This window comes from Labeo rohita, chromosome 18 (genome assembly GCF_022985175.1).
Source record: "Labeo rohita strain BAU-BD-2019 chromosome 18, IGBB_LRoh.1.0, whole genome shotgun sequence".
NCBI lineage: Eukaryota > Metazoa > Chordata > Actinopteri > Cypriniformes > Cyprinidae > Labeo > Labeo rohita.
The window spans coordinates 11210490-11228225 of NC_066886.1; the positions used below are offsets into that span (position 1 = coordinate 11210490).

Consider the following 17736-nt stretch of genomic DNA (forward strand, 5'->3'; position numbering starts at 1 on the left):
CACAAAAAAGGTAAAACAACGATATAGGGTGATTTCGAAGTTGAGGGAGAACATGAGATGGGAGTTTTTCGACATACCCTAACTGTCACAAACCGGAACAAAAACAGTCCGACCAGAGTAAGACAAGACAAGCGTTTGGCATTAAAAAGTATATAAATTGTATTTTTTAAAATGAAAATAACCGATCGTTGCGCTAGAAAAGATCCTTCTTCCTCGGCTAGGATCATTTACAACTGCATTTGGAACCGTTTAAAGCCGCATTTAAACTGCATTTTGGAAGTTCATAATCGGGGCACCATAGCAGTCCATTATATAAACAAAAATGCTGAAATGTTTTCCTCAAAAAACATAATTTCTTTACGACTGAAGAAAGAAAGACATTGAAAATCTTGGATGACAAGGGGGTGAGTAAATTATATGTAAATTGTTGTTCTGGAAGTGGACTTCTCCTTTAATCACACAGTATTATTTCTGTCTTACAAACATTTATATTATCACAGAAATACTGGGATAAAAGTTTATATTTCGAATATAAACACTGATGTCTATGGTAGCGATCAAAATGGGGCAAATCATCTTGTGAAAGTAATTTTTGCTTTAAAGGAGAAGTTCACTTCCAGAACAAATATTTTTAGATAGTTTACTCACCCCCACTTGTCTTCCAAGATGTTCATGTCTTTCTGTTTTCAGTCGTAAAGAAATTACGTTTTTTGAGGAAAACATTTCAGGATTTCTCTCAATATAGTGGACTTCTATGGTGCCCCCGAGTTTAAACTTCCAAAATGCAGTTTAAATGCGGCTTCAAAGGGCTCTAAATGATCCCAGCTGAGGAAGAAGGGCCTCATCTTCTAAAAAAAATTACAGTTTATATATATTTTTAACCTCAAATGCTCGTCTAGCTCTGCATGAACTCTGTGTATTCCGGTTTAAGACAGTTAGGGTATGTCGAAAAACTCCCATCTCATTTTCTTCTCCAACTTCAAAATCATCCTACATCACTGTTTTACCTTTTGTTTGTAAAGGGCGTTTGATCTTCTTTGTATGTTCACTTTGTAAACACTGGATTGGTACTTCTGCAACAATGTAGGACAATGTTGAAGTTGGAGAGAAAACATACCCTAACTATCATTAACCGGAATACAGAGAGTTCACGCAGAGCTAGACATGACGAGCAGTTGAGGTTAAAAAGTATATAAATGGTTGATTTTTTTTAGAAAATAATCATTTCGCTAGATAAGACCCTTCTTTTTTGGTTGGGATCATTAAGAGCCCTTTGAAACTGCATTTAAACTGCATTTTGGAAGTTCAAACTTGGGGGCACCATAGAACTCCAGTATATGGAGAGAAATCCTGAAATGTTTTCCTCAAAAAACATAATTTCTTTACGACTGAAGAAAGAAAGACATGAACATCTTGGATGACAAGGGTGAATACATTATCTGTAAATTTTTGTTCTGGAAGTAAACTTATCCTTTAAATTGACACTTCAAATAACAATGTATTTGTCATTGAATCATTAGTTCAAGAGATTCATTCAAACACAAAAAACATTCATTCAATAATGGAACAAGTGAATGTATGAGCAAGTCATTGAATCATTCATTCAGAACATTTAAAAAAAAACTATAGAATGAGGCAGTTAAATTTTATCACAGCTTCTAGGTAAATTACGTGTTATTTTGCTTAGTTCAGAATCGTAGGAGAATCGTGATCTCTATTTGAAACAAAAAAAATTGTGATTTTTCCTGAATCGTGCAGCCCTACTCACGATTAATATAGTGGTGGCATGATTATGGCAAAAAACAAAAAGTAAAAAAATGACAAAAGCACATAAAAAATGACTAAAACTTCAACTGAAGTTAAAAAGAAACCCGAAACCATTAAAATAATATGGTAAGACAAAATGAGCTGTTTTATACAGCTAAAAATAGCTGGACGCGAATGAGACCAGAAGCCAAACCCATAAAATTTACAAATGGCCACAGCCACCTTTACGGGAAGAAAAAAATAAAATAAAATAAAATAAGACTGCCTTTGATGCAGTACATCTTAAACCGAATGCTGCAATTAATTTTGTGGCTCTAGTGCTTTTGGAAACTGGAGGTTTTGACTCTCTTTGTGATGTTATCAGGCTCACAGAGTATAAACTGTGCAAAAGCAGTGTTGAGAAGCTCTCAAAGATACTGGAGAACTGTCCTCGCTTATCTGAATTGGAGTGAGTGTTCCTTTGTTCTTTTACCTCCATTTTCTCATCTTAATAAAAGTCGGGACATTTTACTATCCTGTAATTACAAAAAGTTAATTATTATCACCTTCCTCCACTGTAGTTTGTCTCATAACCTTCTCCGTGATGATGGGGTGAAATGTTTTGTTGACTATTTGCCCAAACTAAAGATCTCCAGCTCAGTGAGGTAAGAGTTTAGTAAGAAGATTGTGCTTGTAATGAAATTATGGATTAATTTACCTTGTAAAGTTTACTTGCTGTGCTAATTTACAGCCTCACCGGCAACCGAATAACTCAAATAGGGGCACTACATTTGGTCAACTCAATGAACACCTGTGAGAAGGTTGTTGCTGTTGAAGTCAGGTAAAGGCTAAAACACTATCACTTCTATTCATTCCTTACACTTTTCACTGACATGAACAATGATTGGCTTATGCATTAAATGTGTGTTTACTGGATTGACTGTTTAAGTCTGAAGGTATATGCTTTTCTCGTTTAGTCTTGGAGTGGAAGATCAGTCTCTGATTAAGTTTGTGCAGGAGCATGTCAATGGCAAAACTCTTAGGTAATTTCCAAGAATACACGTGTGGTGTCACAGTCGAAAAAAAAACAATCAGAGAGTCACGCGAATTATAGCATGATTTATTCACTCAAGTCAAAAGTGAAAGTAGTGTGGTGTTTAGCTTCCTCTTACAGCTGTCTTATCTACAGGCTAAGGGATTGCAGTTTTGAGGTCATACATTTGAAGAAGCTTGTGGAAATACTGAACAGATGCCCTAGGCTACTTACATTAGAGTGAGTATTTGAGCATCTTATAGATTCATCCCCTTATTAACAAAGATAATGAGTACTATCTGTGTTTTCAGGGATGTGCAAACTGTGCATATCTGTTAACATCTAAAAAATATGTTTTCAGGTTTCATGACTGTTTGACTGTTCCTCTATTCTTTAGATTGTCCTCTAATTCACTGCAAAGTCAAGGCCTTTTACTGGACAGCCTGGTTGAGCTCTCCACAATCCAAACTGTCAAGTAAGATTTTACAAAGATTGTTCATTTTTAAGGATTGATCTCAATGGCTTATTATCTATTATCTTCAGTATTTTTAAAACGGCATGTTTGGCACATTTTTAATGCACATTTTTCTATTCCTCTCAGACTAGGAAACAATTGTCTGAGTTCTGAGCAGATTGAGTATTTTGTTAAACAATTTGGCAGCTGTCACCAACCCAGAGACATCAGGTAAGAATCTGTTAATTTAGGAGTGTTTCTGCAACATCTGGCATTTTAAACTTTGTAATATGTATTTCTTTGTAGGTTTTATTTTTTTTACTCTTGTTTCAAACCCAGACTATCAAGTGAAAGGAATAGGAAATAGGAAATTCCACTATAAAAATATTATAAATATTTACACTGCCGTTCAAAAGTTTGGGATCAGTTAGATTTTTAATGTTTTTTATAGACGTCTTTTCTGCTCATCAAGGCTGCATTTATTTTATAAAAACTAGAAGAAAAAGTAATGTGAAATATTATTGCAATAGATTTTTTTCCTGATGCAAAGCTGAATTTTCAGCATCATTACTCTAGTCTTCAGTGTCACATGATCCTACAGAAATCATTCTAATGTGCTGATTTATTATCAATATTAGAAACGGTTGTCCTGCTTATTTGTATATATTTTTAATATATTTATTATGTATGTATTTGGAGTAATGATGCTGAAAATTCAGCTTTGCATCACAGAAATAAATTATATTCTAAAAGTATATTAAAATTGAAAGTATTATTTTTAATTGCAATACTATTTCATAAAATGGCTTTTTCTGCATTTTTTATCAAATAAATGGAACTTTTATGAGCATAAGCAACTTCATTAAAAAACATAAAAAATCTTACTGATCCCAAGTTTTTGAATGCCAGTGTAAATTGCAAAAATAATGTAAGTAATAAAATAATAACCTAAACAAAGAGTGTAATAAACAGTTTCAGTATTTATTATGTAAATCGATTTGCATCAGTTTTACACAAATTATGACCATCTTTCATCCATCATTTGCATCATGACTAACATTGTTGCCTAATTAAAGTTTTGCAAAGGTTAGTGCATTTGTTTACCAAAGAAACAGCCTTGCCTGAAACAACAGTGATATAAAAAATGAAAAATAGAAAATAAAGCACAAATCAAGTTTCGGCAAATTAGGTAAAAAGTGTAATTGAATGTAATTATTTTATTTAATACATATATATAAAATGCTAGCTGTTAAATTAGCCTTAGCAAGACCTATTTCATTTATTCCAACACAAAATGTTGAATACAATACATGATTTGAGATTTGTTGGAAATTACACTGTAGTGGATATGTGGGGAAAATGACAATTCACCTTTAAGACATGTTTATACACTGTTGTTAGTATACAGATTGTTTTAATGAGTTTATTTTCCAAAGAAATCTTTAAGGTTCTAAATGCCTTCAAGTGATAGTTCACCCAAAAATGAAAAATCTGTCATTACTCATCCTCATGTCGTTCCAAACCCGTAAGACCCTCGTTCATCTTCAAAACACAAATTAAGATATTTTTTATTAAATCCGAGAGCTTTCTGACCCTGAATAGACAGCAACGCAATCTCGCTCAAGGCCCAGAAAGGTAGCAAGGATATTGTTCAAACAGTCCATGTGACATCAGTGGTTTGGGTAAACTAACCCTTTAAGCTGAAGAAACAACAAAGGACAGATGTAATCATGGTAATCATTTCTTTGATCAATTGCTACTTTTATGTAGCAGATACAAAGTGAGGATATTAATGTGTTTGGAATGTTTTTATTAGGATTGAAGAGCCGTGGCTGACAGGAAGTGCTGTCGTCAGTCTTGTTGCCAAATGCTTAACTCTGCAGCCACACATCAAAGAAATCAGGTGCAGTTCTTGACCCACAGTCAACACACATCTTGTGACCCCTGATTGCTTTATGGCTGTTATGAAAGCACCATTTATTACAACCCTGCCAGTACACCACAATGTTTGTAGTAACAGGTGTACAAAACTGGAAATGTTTGCACATGTAGTGACAGAAACCGTGATATTAATAGTATTAACATTTGACCTGTTCTTTGAAGTCACTTGTAACCAAAATGCATCTGTGTAATAGTTGTATGTTGGTTGGGGGTTTATACCAAATGATTTCCTGTGTGGCAACGTTACTCTCATTTCATCCCAACTCACACCTTCAGTTGCCTTGCAGATTTAACTTTACATCTTGATAATGTTTTGCCAAGTGATGAAACATTTAGAGGAAAATATTGCTATAGAGATAAAAAAAAAACATCTTTTACCCAATATTTGCAGGGTCAGACGTGCATCCATAAACATCATTACAGAGGGCAATTCCGGTCTCAGCTCCACTTTTGTGTAAGTTTAATTATTCTGTATGTGACCCACAAAACCACAAAACCAGTCATAAGGGTCTTTTTTTTTTGCAATAAATAAGCTTTTCACTGATGTATGGTTTGTTATGATAGGACAATATTTGGCTGAGATACAACCATTTGAAAATCTGAAATTAGAGGGTGCAAAAAAAAATCAAAATACTGAGAAAATTGCCTTTGAAGTTGTCCAAATAATGCATATTACTAATCAAAAATTAAGTTTTGATATATTTATGGTAGGAAATTTGCAAAATGTCTTCATGGAACATGATCTTAATATCCTAATGATTTTTGGCATTTAAAAAAATTGATAATTTTGACCCATACAATGTATTTTTGGCTATTGTTATAAATATACCCATGCTACTTATGACTGGAATGCTGTAAATATTGTGAGTAAATTTAGTTTACAATATTACCTACGCAGAACTAATTTGCTTTTTTCTTTCTTTCTGACAGAGCTCATTCTGAAAAATTCTCACCTGCTTTGCAGTCCATCAGGTGTGTGTGTGTTTTTTTGTTTGATTTTAAGCTTGTTGTGTGTTTTGTGCTTTTTGTTGTATGTTGTATGTTGTGTTATATTTTCTGTATTTGATGTTCAACAAAACTTTTGTCATATTCTTTAGCTTTGATGACTGTGACATAGAAGGACAGCATCTCGCTGCTCTGACACTTCCCATTCAGAAATGTAATGCCTTACAGGATTTAAGGTACGCCAATGAGAGTTTATGCTGATTTTGGTGTATTAGATGTTTGTGGTAGCACTTTATTTTACAGTCCTGTTCCTCATGTACATACTATGTACTTATTATAGTAATTACAATAACTAGGTACTAACCCTGAACCTTCCCTTAAATCTAACCCTACCTTGTAGTTACCTTATATTACCAGAAATTTCTTAGGTAGGTACACTGTAAGTACATACTGTAAAATAAAGTGCAACCATGTTTTTTTTTTCAGTATGAATTGTACTTACTCCATTTTATGTCCAGGTTTTCCCAGCTCAAAGTGGACAGAAAATGTGCAGATTTTTTTTCTGCTGTAATTCCATTTTTGCAGAATCTCAGGAACCTCACGTAAGTGTATCATAATTAAGAAGATTGTTTTACATGTATGGGTGTTTCTTTTAAAACATTTTACATAATGTCTAGCGGTGAACATGCATCACAGAACAGTTACGTAATTTTGCTACACTGTGTCATTTACACATTTTAAATAAAATACTATTTAAAAGAATAAAAATAATATAAAATAAAATAAATATTGTCATAAAAATAATAGTGGTGGGAATTATTTTAAGAAAATTAGTTATTTTAAATAGTAAAAATATTTCAAAATGTCGCTGTTACTGTGCGGTGATTAAATAAATACAGGCTTGGTGAGATTTTTTAAAGATACTTCTTTAAAAAATCAAAATCTTACAGTTCAAAAACTTTTTAAAAACTTTGTAAAAAAAAATTTTGTAATAAAATGTCCAACTTTTTTTGTTGCTGGGGGTAAATTCATAGCATCTGCGTATTCTAAATATACACAGTTAAATCAATTTTTTCATACTATTTGCTTAATTTGATTGACAATTGTGATTGATCTTGTTTTATATTATTTATCATGTGTCTAATATTTTTTCTCAAGCTGGTAGAAATGATGCCGCAACTGATTTTTTTTTTTAATTGATAGAAATCCTTTTGAAACATTTAATAATTGTAATTTCACATGTAACATTTTTACTTTAATAAAATCTACATTAAATATAATGCATGGTAAAGAGATTGTGTTTGTTTGAAAAGAAATAAGCCCCTGAGACTTAAAACTGTCTGAAGTTGTATAAACACCTATACACAGTGCATGCAACATTCTTGGTGTTATAATAAGTATTGTTTTTATAGTCTTGATTTGAAAGGAGCAGCTGAGGATGAGGTGGAAACACTTGCTGAAGCATTACCAGACACTACAACATTTGAGAGTCTGGGGTGTGTTGTCTTCCTCATTACCCTTTTATCCAAATAAAGTTTAACGTTGCATCTTTACAGAGAATAATTTTGTGTAATTGCATTTCCTTCCCATAATTTCAACATTTGCCTCTGGTCTTCCAGTTTGTCCCAGCTTGTTTTAAGTGACCGTGGTGCTGCAGTACTTGGCAGAGCACTTCAAAGTGTGCCAAATCTAGAGCTGATCAAGTAAGTATTTGATTTTCTTCATTATTTCTCAGTGTAGCAGAATGCAACAATGCTAATTGTCCCATGTCTTTTTGTCCAGTCTGTCTCAGTGCTCTGGTTGGACAGAAGCTAGAGGACGTGACCTGGTCAGAGGTCTGATGCAGTGCCTCTCGCTGGCAGAGATACGGTAACACATGTTATAGTCTCAGCTTTCAAACACTGGACAAGATATATTATATTCAATATAATGCTCTCAATCATAGACTGGACTCTGTGGTGCTCGATGAGGAGGGTGTAACCATCCTAGCTCAAGGCTTCAGCCGTTTGACCTCACTTAGGAGGCTCAGGTAAGGCTTTTACACCCTGAAATGTCCATTGGTAGATTAGCAAATACTTAATAAACTGAAAAGAGCCCATTCAGTTTTTTCTTACCTACTTTGGTTGGTTGTTTTCCTCAGCTTGAACAACATTAGAGTGGTGACATCAGAGACATTTGTGAATGGCACTGGCATACTCTGTCTTCTGGCCTCTTTTAAGAGTTTTAGACAGATGGAAGAGATTGAGTAAGTATTCCAGTCAGTAAAAAGCAGATGTACACAAATGCTAAGTGTTTGGTAATACAGTACTAAGTTTTTGAACAGTAAATTTTCAAATGTTTTTTAAAGAAGCCTCTTCTGCTCACCAAGCCTGCATTTATTTGATCCAAATTACAGTCAAATTTTGAAATAATTTATTATTTAAAAAATTGTTTTCTATTTAAATATATATTATAAAATGTAATTTATTCCTGTGATTTCAAAGCTGAAATTTTATCATTACTCCAGTCACATGATCCTTCAGAAATCATTCTAATATTCTGATTTGCTGCTTAAAAACATATTATTAAGAACAGTTTTTATCTGAAATAAAAATCTTTTGTAACATAAATGTCTTTATCATCACTTATGATCAATTTAAAGCATCCTTGCTAATCAAAGTAATTTTTATAATTTCCTCCTCTATTCAGATAAATGCTAATCTTGGATCTTTCCATTCATCAAAATATTGATGATAATAATAATAATAATAATGTTTCTTGAACAGTAAATCAGCATATTAGAATGATTTCTGAAGGATTATGTGACACTAAAGACTGGAGTAATTTTGCTGAAAATTTAGCTTTGATCACATGAATAAATAACATCTTAAAAAATATTCAAATAGAAAAAAGTTATTTTAAAGAGTAAAAATATTTCAAAATTGTATGTTATAAATCTTACTGTTCAAAAACTTTTGACTGGTAGTGTATGTGAAAATTTCTATGCTGTTTACAGGTTGGAAAGCTGGCGAATGGGAGACAGTGGTATTCATGAGCTTGTGAAATGCATTCCTTCATGGACTGAACTAGTAAAACTAAGGTATGGCAGCTGCATTGAGAATAAGATTATTCCTTACATGTGACTGAGCAACTTATATTATGTTAGTGCTCCCTCTAGTGGACACAATTAAATAATAATATATTCTTTAAAAACTTTAAAAAGACATACTGACCCCAAACTCTTGGACAGTAGTGTTTTTGTCTAGATTTATTATTACATTAACATCATCTGAATCACTGCATCATTATTAATTTTCCTTGATGAAATTTTTGCAGTCTGTCTGACAACAATGTGACTGACCAGGCAGGAGAGAAGCTACTGATGGCACTATCTCACTGCAGACTTCTTCAGAAACTACAGTAAAACATTTATTTTATTTTATCAACATGTGATGTTGCAAAATCAATAGCTGACCATTCTTCATTATTTTGTTTTCACAGGCTGTCCAAAAACCAGCTTGGCCTGTCCAGTGCTGCTAAACTAGCTCAAGTCCTTCCGTTGCTGCCCCAACTTTCAGAACTCAAGTAAGTCTTGTGCATTGTTGTCTTTTCACAGTGAGTAATAACAGAATTCTTTAAAAAAATGTCACTGACAGGGAATAAAATTGTTTTTGTTTTTATTTAGTTTGTCAGAGAATCAGCTTGGCCCACAAGGATCCTTGGCTCTTTGTGATGGTCTGATGAGCATGAAGGCACTAAAAATACTACAGTAAGACACTAGATACATTACAGAGCCACATATATGAAGTGGCGTAATTGTCAAAAGTAATTGCTGCTAAAAATTCATCTTAAATGAGCAATATCACATGAGTAGCAGTGCGATATACAGCCATATCGCACACCTACGGGTGTGATACTACATTTATACAACAGTTTGATGGCACGAGTGTTTAAATACATAAGAAACAAAAACGGATTGTCTTTAAAAACCCCCTTTTGTGCAGAACTACTAAATCTCAAGTTGACAGTTTAACAGCTGAGCCCAAGCTTCCATTACTAATTCAATAACGACACTATAAAACATCAGAGATGGACTGAGCGAGTGTGATTACCTGCATCTGATACATTCTTCAGCTCTTCAACTCATATCAAAGTCCCTTTAAGATAAGGCATCTTTGAAGTGGATCTCCTATCTCTTTGAATGGGCAAACATCAAATTCACCAAAACTGTTCACCAACTGTACCGTAAATGTTGTTTCATTTGCTCCAACAACAGCTGCAGTCATGCGTGACTTTACCGATTAGCAAATGGCTCATTTATTCTGAAGGCGGGGCTTTGTGGCCATAATGAGCATTGCATTTTTCCCAATTCATAGCTGTACGATTGACATGTGTTGCGTATTCTATAGTCTTTGCTCATATTCAGCATAAAACATTAGTTTGAATGTCCGCTGTGGAAAGCGATATCTTTGACGTAGTATCCTTTCATCCATTAAAGGTGATTTCTGATGACAGCACTACTCAGTGCATTTGTTGGCTGCGTCTTTCAAGCTGTTGTTAAAAGTGAAAATAACTTCCTTGTTTACAACCATTTCAGTCTCTTTCAAAATAAAAGTCTATTTTGCCGATTCACTTATAAAAACCATCTCATTATCTAATGGTGGAATAATAAATAAACTAAAATCACCATCACAAACACACACACCATTTTCGAATACTAAATGCTATTATCATATACTATTGTTTATATAAAGTATTTTTAATTAAATAATAATATTTAATAAACAACAGCCATCATAAAAGCTGCTAGGCAGTTCAGTCAAAAATACAAAAGCAGCGCTCTAATATACAGCATTAAATTGACATAAAATATAACGTGATGAGATTTTGCCCTCAGCCAAAATGATTTGCTCTGGAACAAATAATAGATTAATGAGAACAAAGGTTGTCCCTTAGATTAACCCAAAACAAGTTACATCTCATGTTTAACCAGTAGGGTGTAACGGTACACAGATGTCACATTTCGGTACATACCTCGGTTCGGGGGTCACAAATCGATACGATTTCGGTACAGCGGGAAAAAGCAACAAATCTACTATGCTAGATTCTTTTCATTTATTTTAAACAGAGAACTACAAATTACAACTTTTTCCGACCTACATGTGAAATACTGAATATTATATTAAATTATAATGTTATATATATAAAATGTGCAGTACATGCGTACAAAGAATAAATACTTGAAACATACTTGATTTAGTTAACAGATAAACAAGGAAAAAAACTGTGCAACACGTGATGTAGCCTATATATGCTGAGGTTCAGTTCATTTTTGTGACATGCTTAATTTGTTCACAGAAAGGAAAATCAAATGGCAGAAAGCTGCATCCTATTTGTTTTCTTTATTTTACAAAATCACGTATTGTTTTCATTGTGGATGTACACAAATAAAAGTATACCTTTTACAGTTTTGCATTATTAATAAGTAGAGATGCGCGATATTGGATTTTTGCCGATATCCGATATGTCGATATTTTTTCATCTCATTTTGGCCGATACCGATATGTATCATTTTGTTTGGAAAGTTAGTTTTTAACAATAACTTATTTGTTAGGATTAAATAAATAGTAATGAGTGGTTTACATTCAATCCCTTCTTTTTCATCAGTAGGCTAGCATTATTTATGATCTGAATTTTGTGAATTGAGATCACTTTTGCTATGTTATAAGCCAACTTCGAATTCGCAATCTGAATACATTTCAAAACGAAAACAGAAAAGTAGAACTAAACTGGGGTGCGTTTCCCAAAAGCATCGTTAGCTAACTTTGGTGGTTAGATCCATTGAACTCTATTGGTAACGACGGAACTTGCGACCATAGTTGGTTTTGGGAAACGCACCCCTGGGTGACTGTGAGGGTGCTTTGCGGGACATGAACAGGACATAATTCATTGCTACAACTTCTTAATTCGTTCCTACGATTTATTAATTTATTAATTTGTAAAATGAGGGAACAAATTCATATGTAGTATTAACGAATTGTTAATTTATTCACACGAAATATTTTATTTCCCACTGGCAATTTATCACAGTAAGAGATACAAAAACATGGATTAAAAGTGAATGACAAGAAAATAAACCTAGACGGTGAGGATTTGGGAAAATAAAAATATTATTAAGTTATGTCGCAATTCGTGACCAACTGGCAAAACAGTACACAGTTTTTGTTTGTTTGTTTGTTTGTTTGTTTGTTTTTTTGCACAAGAAGACAAACATGTTTACCTTCTCCGGTTTAACAAGCGGTCTTTTACTCGAAAACCAAATCCTCCGTCCGCCATCGTTTCCAGAATAGTCGCGTCATTTTTGCCTTCACCACCTTGCTCGTGCTGACACTACAAATACAAACCAGGCTCTACTCCCCAAGCCCTCACAACGAAAACTACTCTTAGCGTCATCAGTGAAATCCTGAATATGCAACGGCTTTGTAACTCTGTAACTCCCGTTGTATGGAGCAGACGCTTCAGCACTGCAGAGCGGGCACTCGCACAAATGCGACCACGTCAAATTTTAACTTGCACATTAAAAAAAAAAATTCAAAATGTGACAGTTTTGATCAGTCTAGACTAGAGCCCTGCAATACAAAGGCATTCAACATGGAAAGTAAGTAATAGAAATGTAGCCACTAAGTCATGTTTAATTATAATTTCTATAATTTTATACCGTGCACTGTGCTTTGACAGGGTTGCGGGACACGAACAGGACATAATTATTTCCTACAACTTGTTAATTCGTTCCTACGATTTATTAATTTATTAATTTGTAAAATAAGGGAACGAATTAAAAAGTCGTATTAACGAATTCTTAATTTATTGCCACGAAATCTTTTATTTCCCACCCGCAGTTTACCACCATAAAAGATACGACAACATGGATTAAAAGTAAATGACAAGAAAAAAACCCTGCGAAATTAAAGGGTAAGACGGTGATGATTTGTGAAAAGAAACTACAAATATTATTAAGTTTGTGGCAATTCGTGACCAACCGGGACAACAGGACACATAGCAGCTCATGGCTTTAAATGTATTGGCTCGAACGGCATGAATCCAAAAGCATGGTTGCTACTAACATTTCCCTGCTAACCAATTATTTAACTTATAAAGAATGCTTTGTACCTCACTTGTGTCATAATATTCACGAAAAATGTTTCATATGAGCAACAGTGTGTTTTGCCGTTGCGCCGCCGGAGAAAGAGAATTCACTGACCGCGCGCCGTAATTACTTTTTATTTTAAATGCAGATCATGTTATGTGCAAACATAGCCATTGGGTTTCAAAATACAACAAAGAGCGCCATAAAACCATTTAAAATGTGCATTTAGCGATCTAGTGACTAAATATGAAACAGGCAACAGTAAATGATCCCATATATAACAACGGCGCGCTTTCTCCTATAGCCACTGCTGCCACTGCACGTGCTATTGCTATGCATCATTCTGTATGTGCATTCTCAGTTTAAATGCAGCGATCCAAAACAGTGAATCTACTCATTCAGTCAAAACTTTGCTTCAAGAATGAGCCACACTGCTGACATGATCTAATCCCTAGCACACCCTTAGCACATGTGAGTTAACATATTCATCTTATCGGCAAGACATATAGGCATAATTTTTCATATCTGGCCGATGCCGATATTTACATTTAAAGTCATTATCGGCCGATTCCGATATCAGTCCGATAATATCGTGCATCCCTATTAATAAGGCAATAAATGGAGTGGTTTAATTTGATTCTGTTGGTATAAGGAAACAGCTGAAGTGATCGCACCGGCGCACACATACACACACACACACACACAAAACGAGGACAAATACACACAAAAATTAGTTCCAGCACTGCTAACTTAACAGCGCAGTTGGTACTTTATCAAAATAAAATACAGTGAACCAAACAAGCGCGTCCGCCTCTGTGTCACCCTTGGAACGTGACTGAAGTACAAAACCTTAAAGTATACTCAAGCCTTCATGTCCGTACCGTGACGGTTCGGTACGAATACATGTATCGTTACACCCCTATTAACCACTATAGAGACATCAGAGCTAGCGGCAAATTCCAGAAGATCTGGGTGAGGTAAGGCTGCTCTCGGCGGGTTCATGAGCACTGAATGCCCGCTGACGCCTTGGAGCTCTGAAAACATTGAATCAAATTTTCAAATATACATTATCTTTATTAACAAAGCACATATTTAAAGCCTAAACAAGTACATTCTCGCCTAAAAAATCCATTGCATGACACAAAAACAGTATTACTTATAAAATCACAGTGGATTTTGGTGTCCACCATGACACTCGCCATTAAAAATACCGCAAGCGGAGTGATACGAACGGTGAAACAGTTGGAGCTCTGATATCACTTGAATATCACACTCCTCTCAGCCAATCAGATTCAAGAACCATGAAGAACTGTTGTATAAATTGTAATAACACTTCACAATGTTACTGCTTTTGTTTTGCATTTTTGTTTAAATAAATGCAGTCATTTGAAAGGTATGTAACATGACTGGTTATTATATATTGCTGCATAAACCAGTGTAACTTCTTGTCTGTCAGTTTGACATCGATTGGGAGTTCAGATCTGGTTGGTGTGGCCTCATCCCTCAAAAACTGTCCATCCATAGAGGACATCAGGTGGGATAAGACATTTCAGACTTCTTTTAACGTTGCAGTTTGACTGATAAATACATGGACCCAGTCAGTTCCTGTGTTTGTGTGTGATTGCAAAGCCATTAGTTTATGAATTAATGTTTTCATCAGCTTGTCATGGAATGGATGCAGTGACAGCCTGGCACAGACACTGGCTGAGATTCTACCCTTATGTACAAAGCTGAGAAGACTTGAGTAAGTACTTGAGCGCTTGCCATGAAGGTTTAGCTATTAGTGTGATTACAATATGCTGATGTTATTAAAACTAATGATTGCAGCCTGGAGGCCAATAATATAAGCACAGCAGGAGCCACAGTGATAGCCAAATGCCTCCCATTATGCCCCTTCATTGAAGTAATAAGGTAAGACTAACACATACACTCTTGATCAGATTCGTGAGTAATAAAATCAACTAGTAGAACTGCATGACATGCACATAAAGAGCTGAGCTTCTTTGTCTTTTACACAGACTCTGGAGGAACCCAATTGCCAAAGATGATGAGAATCTGAAAGATCAAAGACTGAATTTTTCATCAGTTTAATGATTTATGTTTTCAAATCATTTTCTCTTTCATTTTTTATGTTGTAAATAATATTGTTGTAGTGCTATTATTGGATTTTGAGGTTGAGTTATTTAATCGGAGAACACATTACCTCATTAGAGCAATTCATTACACCAGACATCACAGTTTCCAGCTGTTCAGGGACTTGAATCATTTAATGACCATCTAATGGAAACAGTAGGCTCTGGTCAAAACAGAGGAAGAGCAGGCAACACATGCTATGGCACAAAAAAGCCAACTGCATTAGGTTTACAAGAGATTTACATTTTCTGTGGATTTTCTACATTGCAAAAATTAGTAACAATGAAAATGTGACTAATAAGCACACTGAAGCAGACAGCTTTCTTGTAAAGTTCAGCACAGTCATGCTTTTTGCTTATACACTGACTTCCATTAGAGGCATTTATGCACTGATCAACCCTGAACCACCACCATGTTGTGTTCTCCTTTAAATTACGTATTTATGGCCGTATTTTACTTGATCTGTTCAGCTTTTAGCTATACGTTGTTTTATTTTTTTTTTTTACGTTATATTTTGTGATGTGCTTTACTTTGGCTCACTGCTTGTCTTGCTGGTAAATGCACAAACATCCTTTCTGACAGTTGCACTGATAAATTTGCTTTCTATTCAGGTACAGTTTTTTATGTGCACTTTAAATTTAAATAAAGATAATTCACCATACAATGCTTTTTTTTAATGATATTTTGGACAATAGTTATTATGTTATTTAATCACATCTCAAATTAGAATATAGATAGAAACACAAAAAATATTTAGGCCTATATTGTGAGTTATAGTTTCTTTAATAATAATAATGATTATTATTATTATTTAATTTAATTAATATTATATATATCAGTTATTCATTAAAATATTATTTATTAATTTTAATAATAATAATTATCATTCGTTTTATTAAAAGAATATATTTAATTAAAATACATATCAAAATGGCAGGTAGATTGTTTTTATGTGCACTTTACATTTAAATAAAGGTAATTTGTTATAAAAATCCATTTTTATGATATTTTGGACAATAGTTATTCTGTTATTTAATCACATCTCAAATGAAAATAAAGATAGAAACACAAAAAATATTTAGGCCGATATAGTAAGTTACAGTGTCTTTAATAATAATAAGAAGAAAAAGAAATAATACAATTAATATTATGTATCAGTTATTAAATACTAATATTCTTTATTAATTATAAGTTAACAAAAATGTTTTATTATTATTTATATTTTAATGTAATAATCACATCTCAAATTGAAATATAGATAGACAAAAAAACAACATTTAGGCAGATATAGTGAGTTATAGTGTCTTTAATAACAATAATAATGATACTATTTAATTAAATTAATATTATGCATTAATTATTAATTAATAATATTATTTATGAAATAAATTAACAAATTAATATTATGAATAATAATATTGTTTATATATTATTTTTATTATTAAATCATTAGTCTTATTTTATTATTGATATTATTATTAAATCATTCTTATATTTATTATTATATTAATACATTTATTTAAATAATATATTTAAAATATATCAAAATGGAAGGTAGGTTGTTACGTGCACTTTAAATTTAAATAAAAGTAATTCATCATAAAAATCCTTTTTTATAGTTATTCTGTTATTTAATCTCAAATCAGAATATAGATAGAGACACAAAAAACATTTAGGCTGATATAGTGAGTTATAGTGTCTAAAAATAATAATAATATGATTAATATTATTTAATTAAATTAATGCTATGTATTATTAATTAATAATATTAACAATAAATTAATATTATAAATCATTATTTATATATTTTTTTAATTATTATTTTTAATATATTATTATTATTATTATTATTAAAAATAATATATTTTGTTAAAATATTTCGAAATGGCAGGTAGATTATGGTAGTCTGTCACTGAAAAATTACAAATATATATCAAAAATATCGTTCTCTTGTACGATACAGCATTTCTGCTAGATGGCAGTAAAGCAACACGGTAAATCTTGTACCGATGTGAACCGATGTTCTCTTCAGTGTTTTATCAGAAAATTCTGTTCATCTGTATTAAATCACACATGCCCTATGATGTCACGATGTACAACATAATCAAGAAGAAGAAGACAAACAACACATTTTACGTCCATACGTCCAGTTTATAGCTGTCAACAATAATGACGATAAGAGCATATCAATTCAAGTATCTGTTGCACTGCTTTTTTTTTTTTTTTTTTTTTTTTTTAATACCAACATTGGTTAAATTAGCTTGAATAAAACAGTAGACAGTGCATATGTTTAATTTAATTTCTATAAAATATTTTCCTCACAAGTTCTTCAGAACAATGCGTTCGCATTCCCACCCT

General features: G+C 33.1%; 1 protein-coding gene across 1 annotated transcript in view; it reads left to right on the forward strand.

Moving 5' to 3' along the window:
• Positions 1-16039, forward strand: part of nlrc5 (NLR family, CARD domain containing 5) — a 30950-nt gene extending 14911 nt beyond the window's left edge. Inside the window, exons 19-43 of the mRNA XM_051135247.1 lie at positions 2132-2215; positions 2328-2411; positions 2498-2587; positions 2724-2789; positions 2936-3019; positions 3177-3254; positions 3381-3464; positions 5050-5136; positions 5566-5628; positions 6105-6146; positions 6272-6355; positions 6638-6721; positions 7532-7615; positions 7739-7822; positions 7902-7988; positions 8065-8148; positions 8260-8364; positions 9115-9198; positions 9435-9518; positions 9600-9683; positions 9784-9867; positions 14702-14779; positions 14906-14989; positions 15073-15156; positions 15264-16039. Of these exons, the coding sequence (XP_050991204.1) occupies positions 2132-2215; positions 2328-2411; positions 2498-2587; positions 2724-2789; positions 2936-3019; positions 3177-3254; positions 3381-3464; positions 5050-5136; positions 5566-5628; positions 6105-6146; positions 6272-6355; positions 6638-6721; positions 7532-7615; positions 7739-7822; positions 7902-7988; positions 8065-8148; positions 8260-8364; positions 9115-9198; positions 9435-9518; positions 9600-9683; positions 9784-9867; positions 14702-14779; positions 14906-14989; positions 15073-15156; positions 15264-15336 (2029 nt within the window). The 3' untranslated portion in view covers positions 15337-16039. The remainder of the gene's footprint in view (positions 1-2131; positions 2216-2327; positions 2412-2497; positions 2588-2723; positions 2790-2935; positions 3020-3176; positions 3255-3380; positions 3465-5049; positions 5137-5565; positions 5629-6104; positions 6147-6271; positions 6356-6637; positions 6722-7531; positions 7616-7738; positions 7823-7901; positions 7989-8064; positions 8149-8259; positions 8365-9114; positions 9199-9434; positions 9519-9599; positions 9684-9783; positions 9868-14701; positions 14780-14905; positions 14990-15072; positions 15157-15263) is intronic.
• The last annotated feature ends 1697 nt before the right edge of the window (positions 16040-17736 follow it).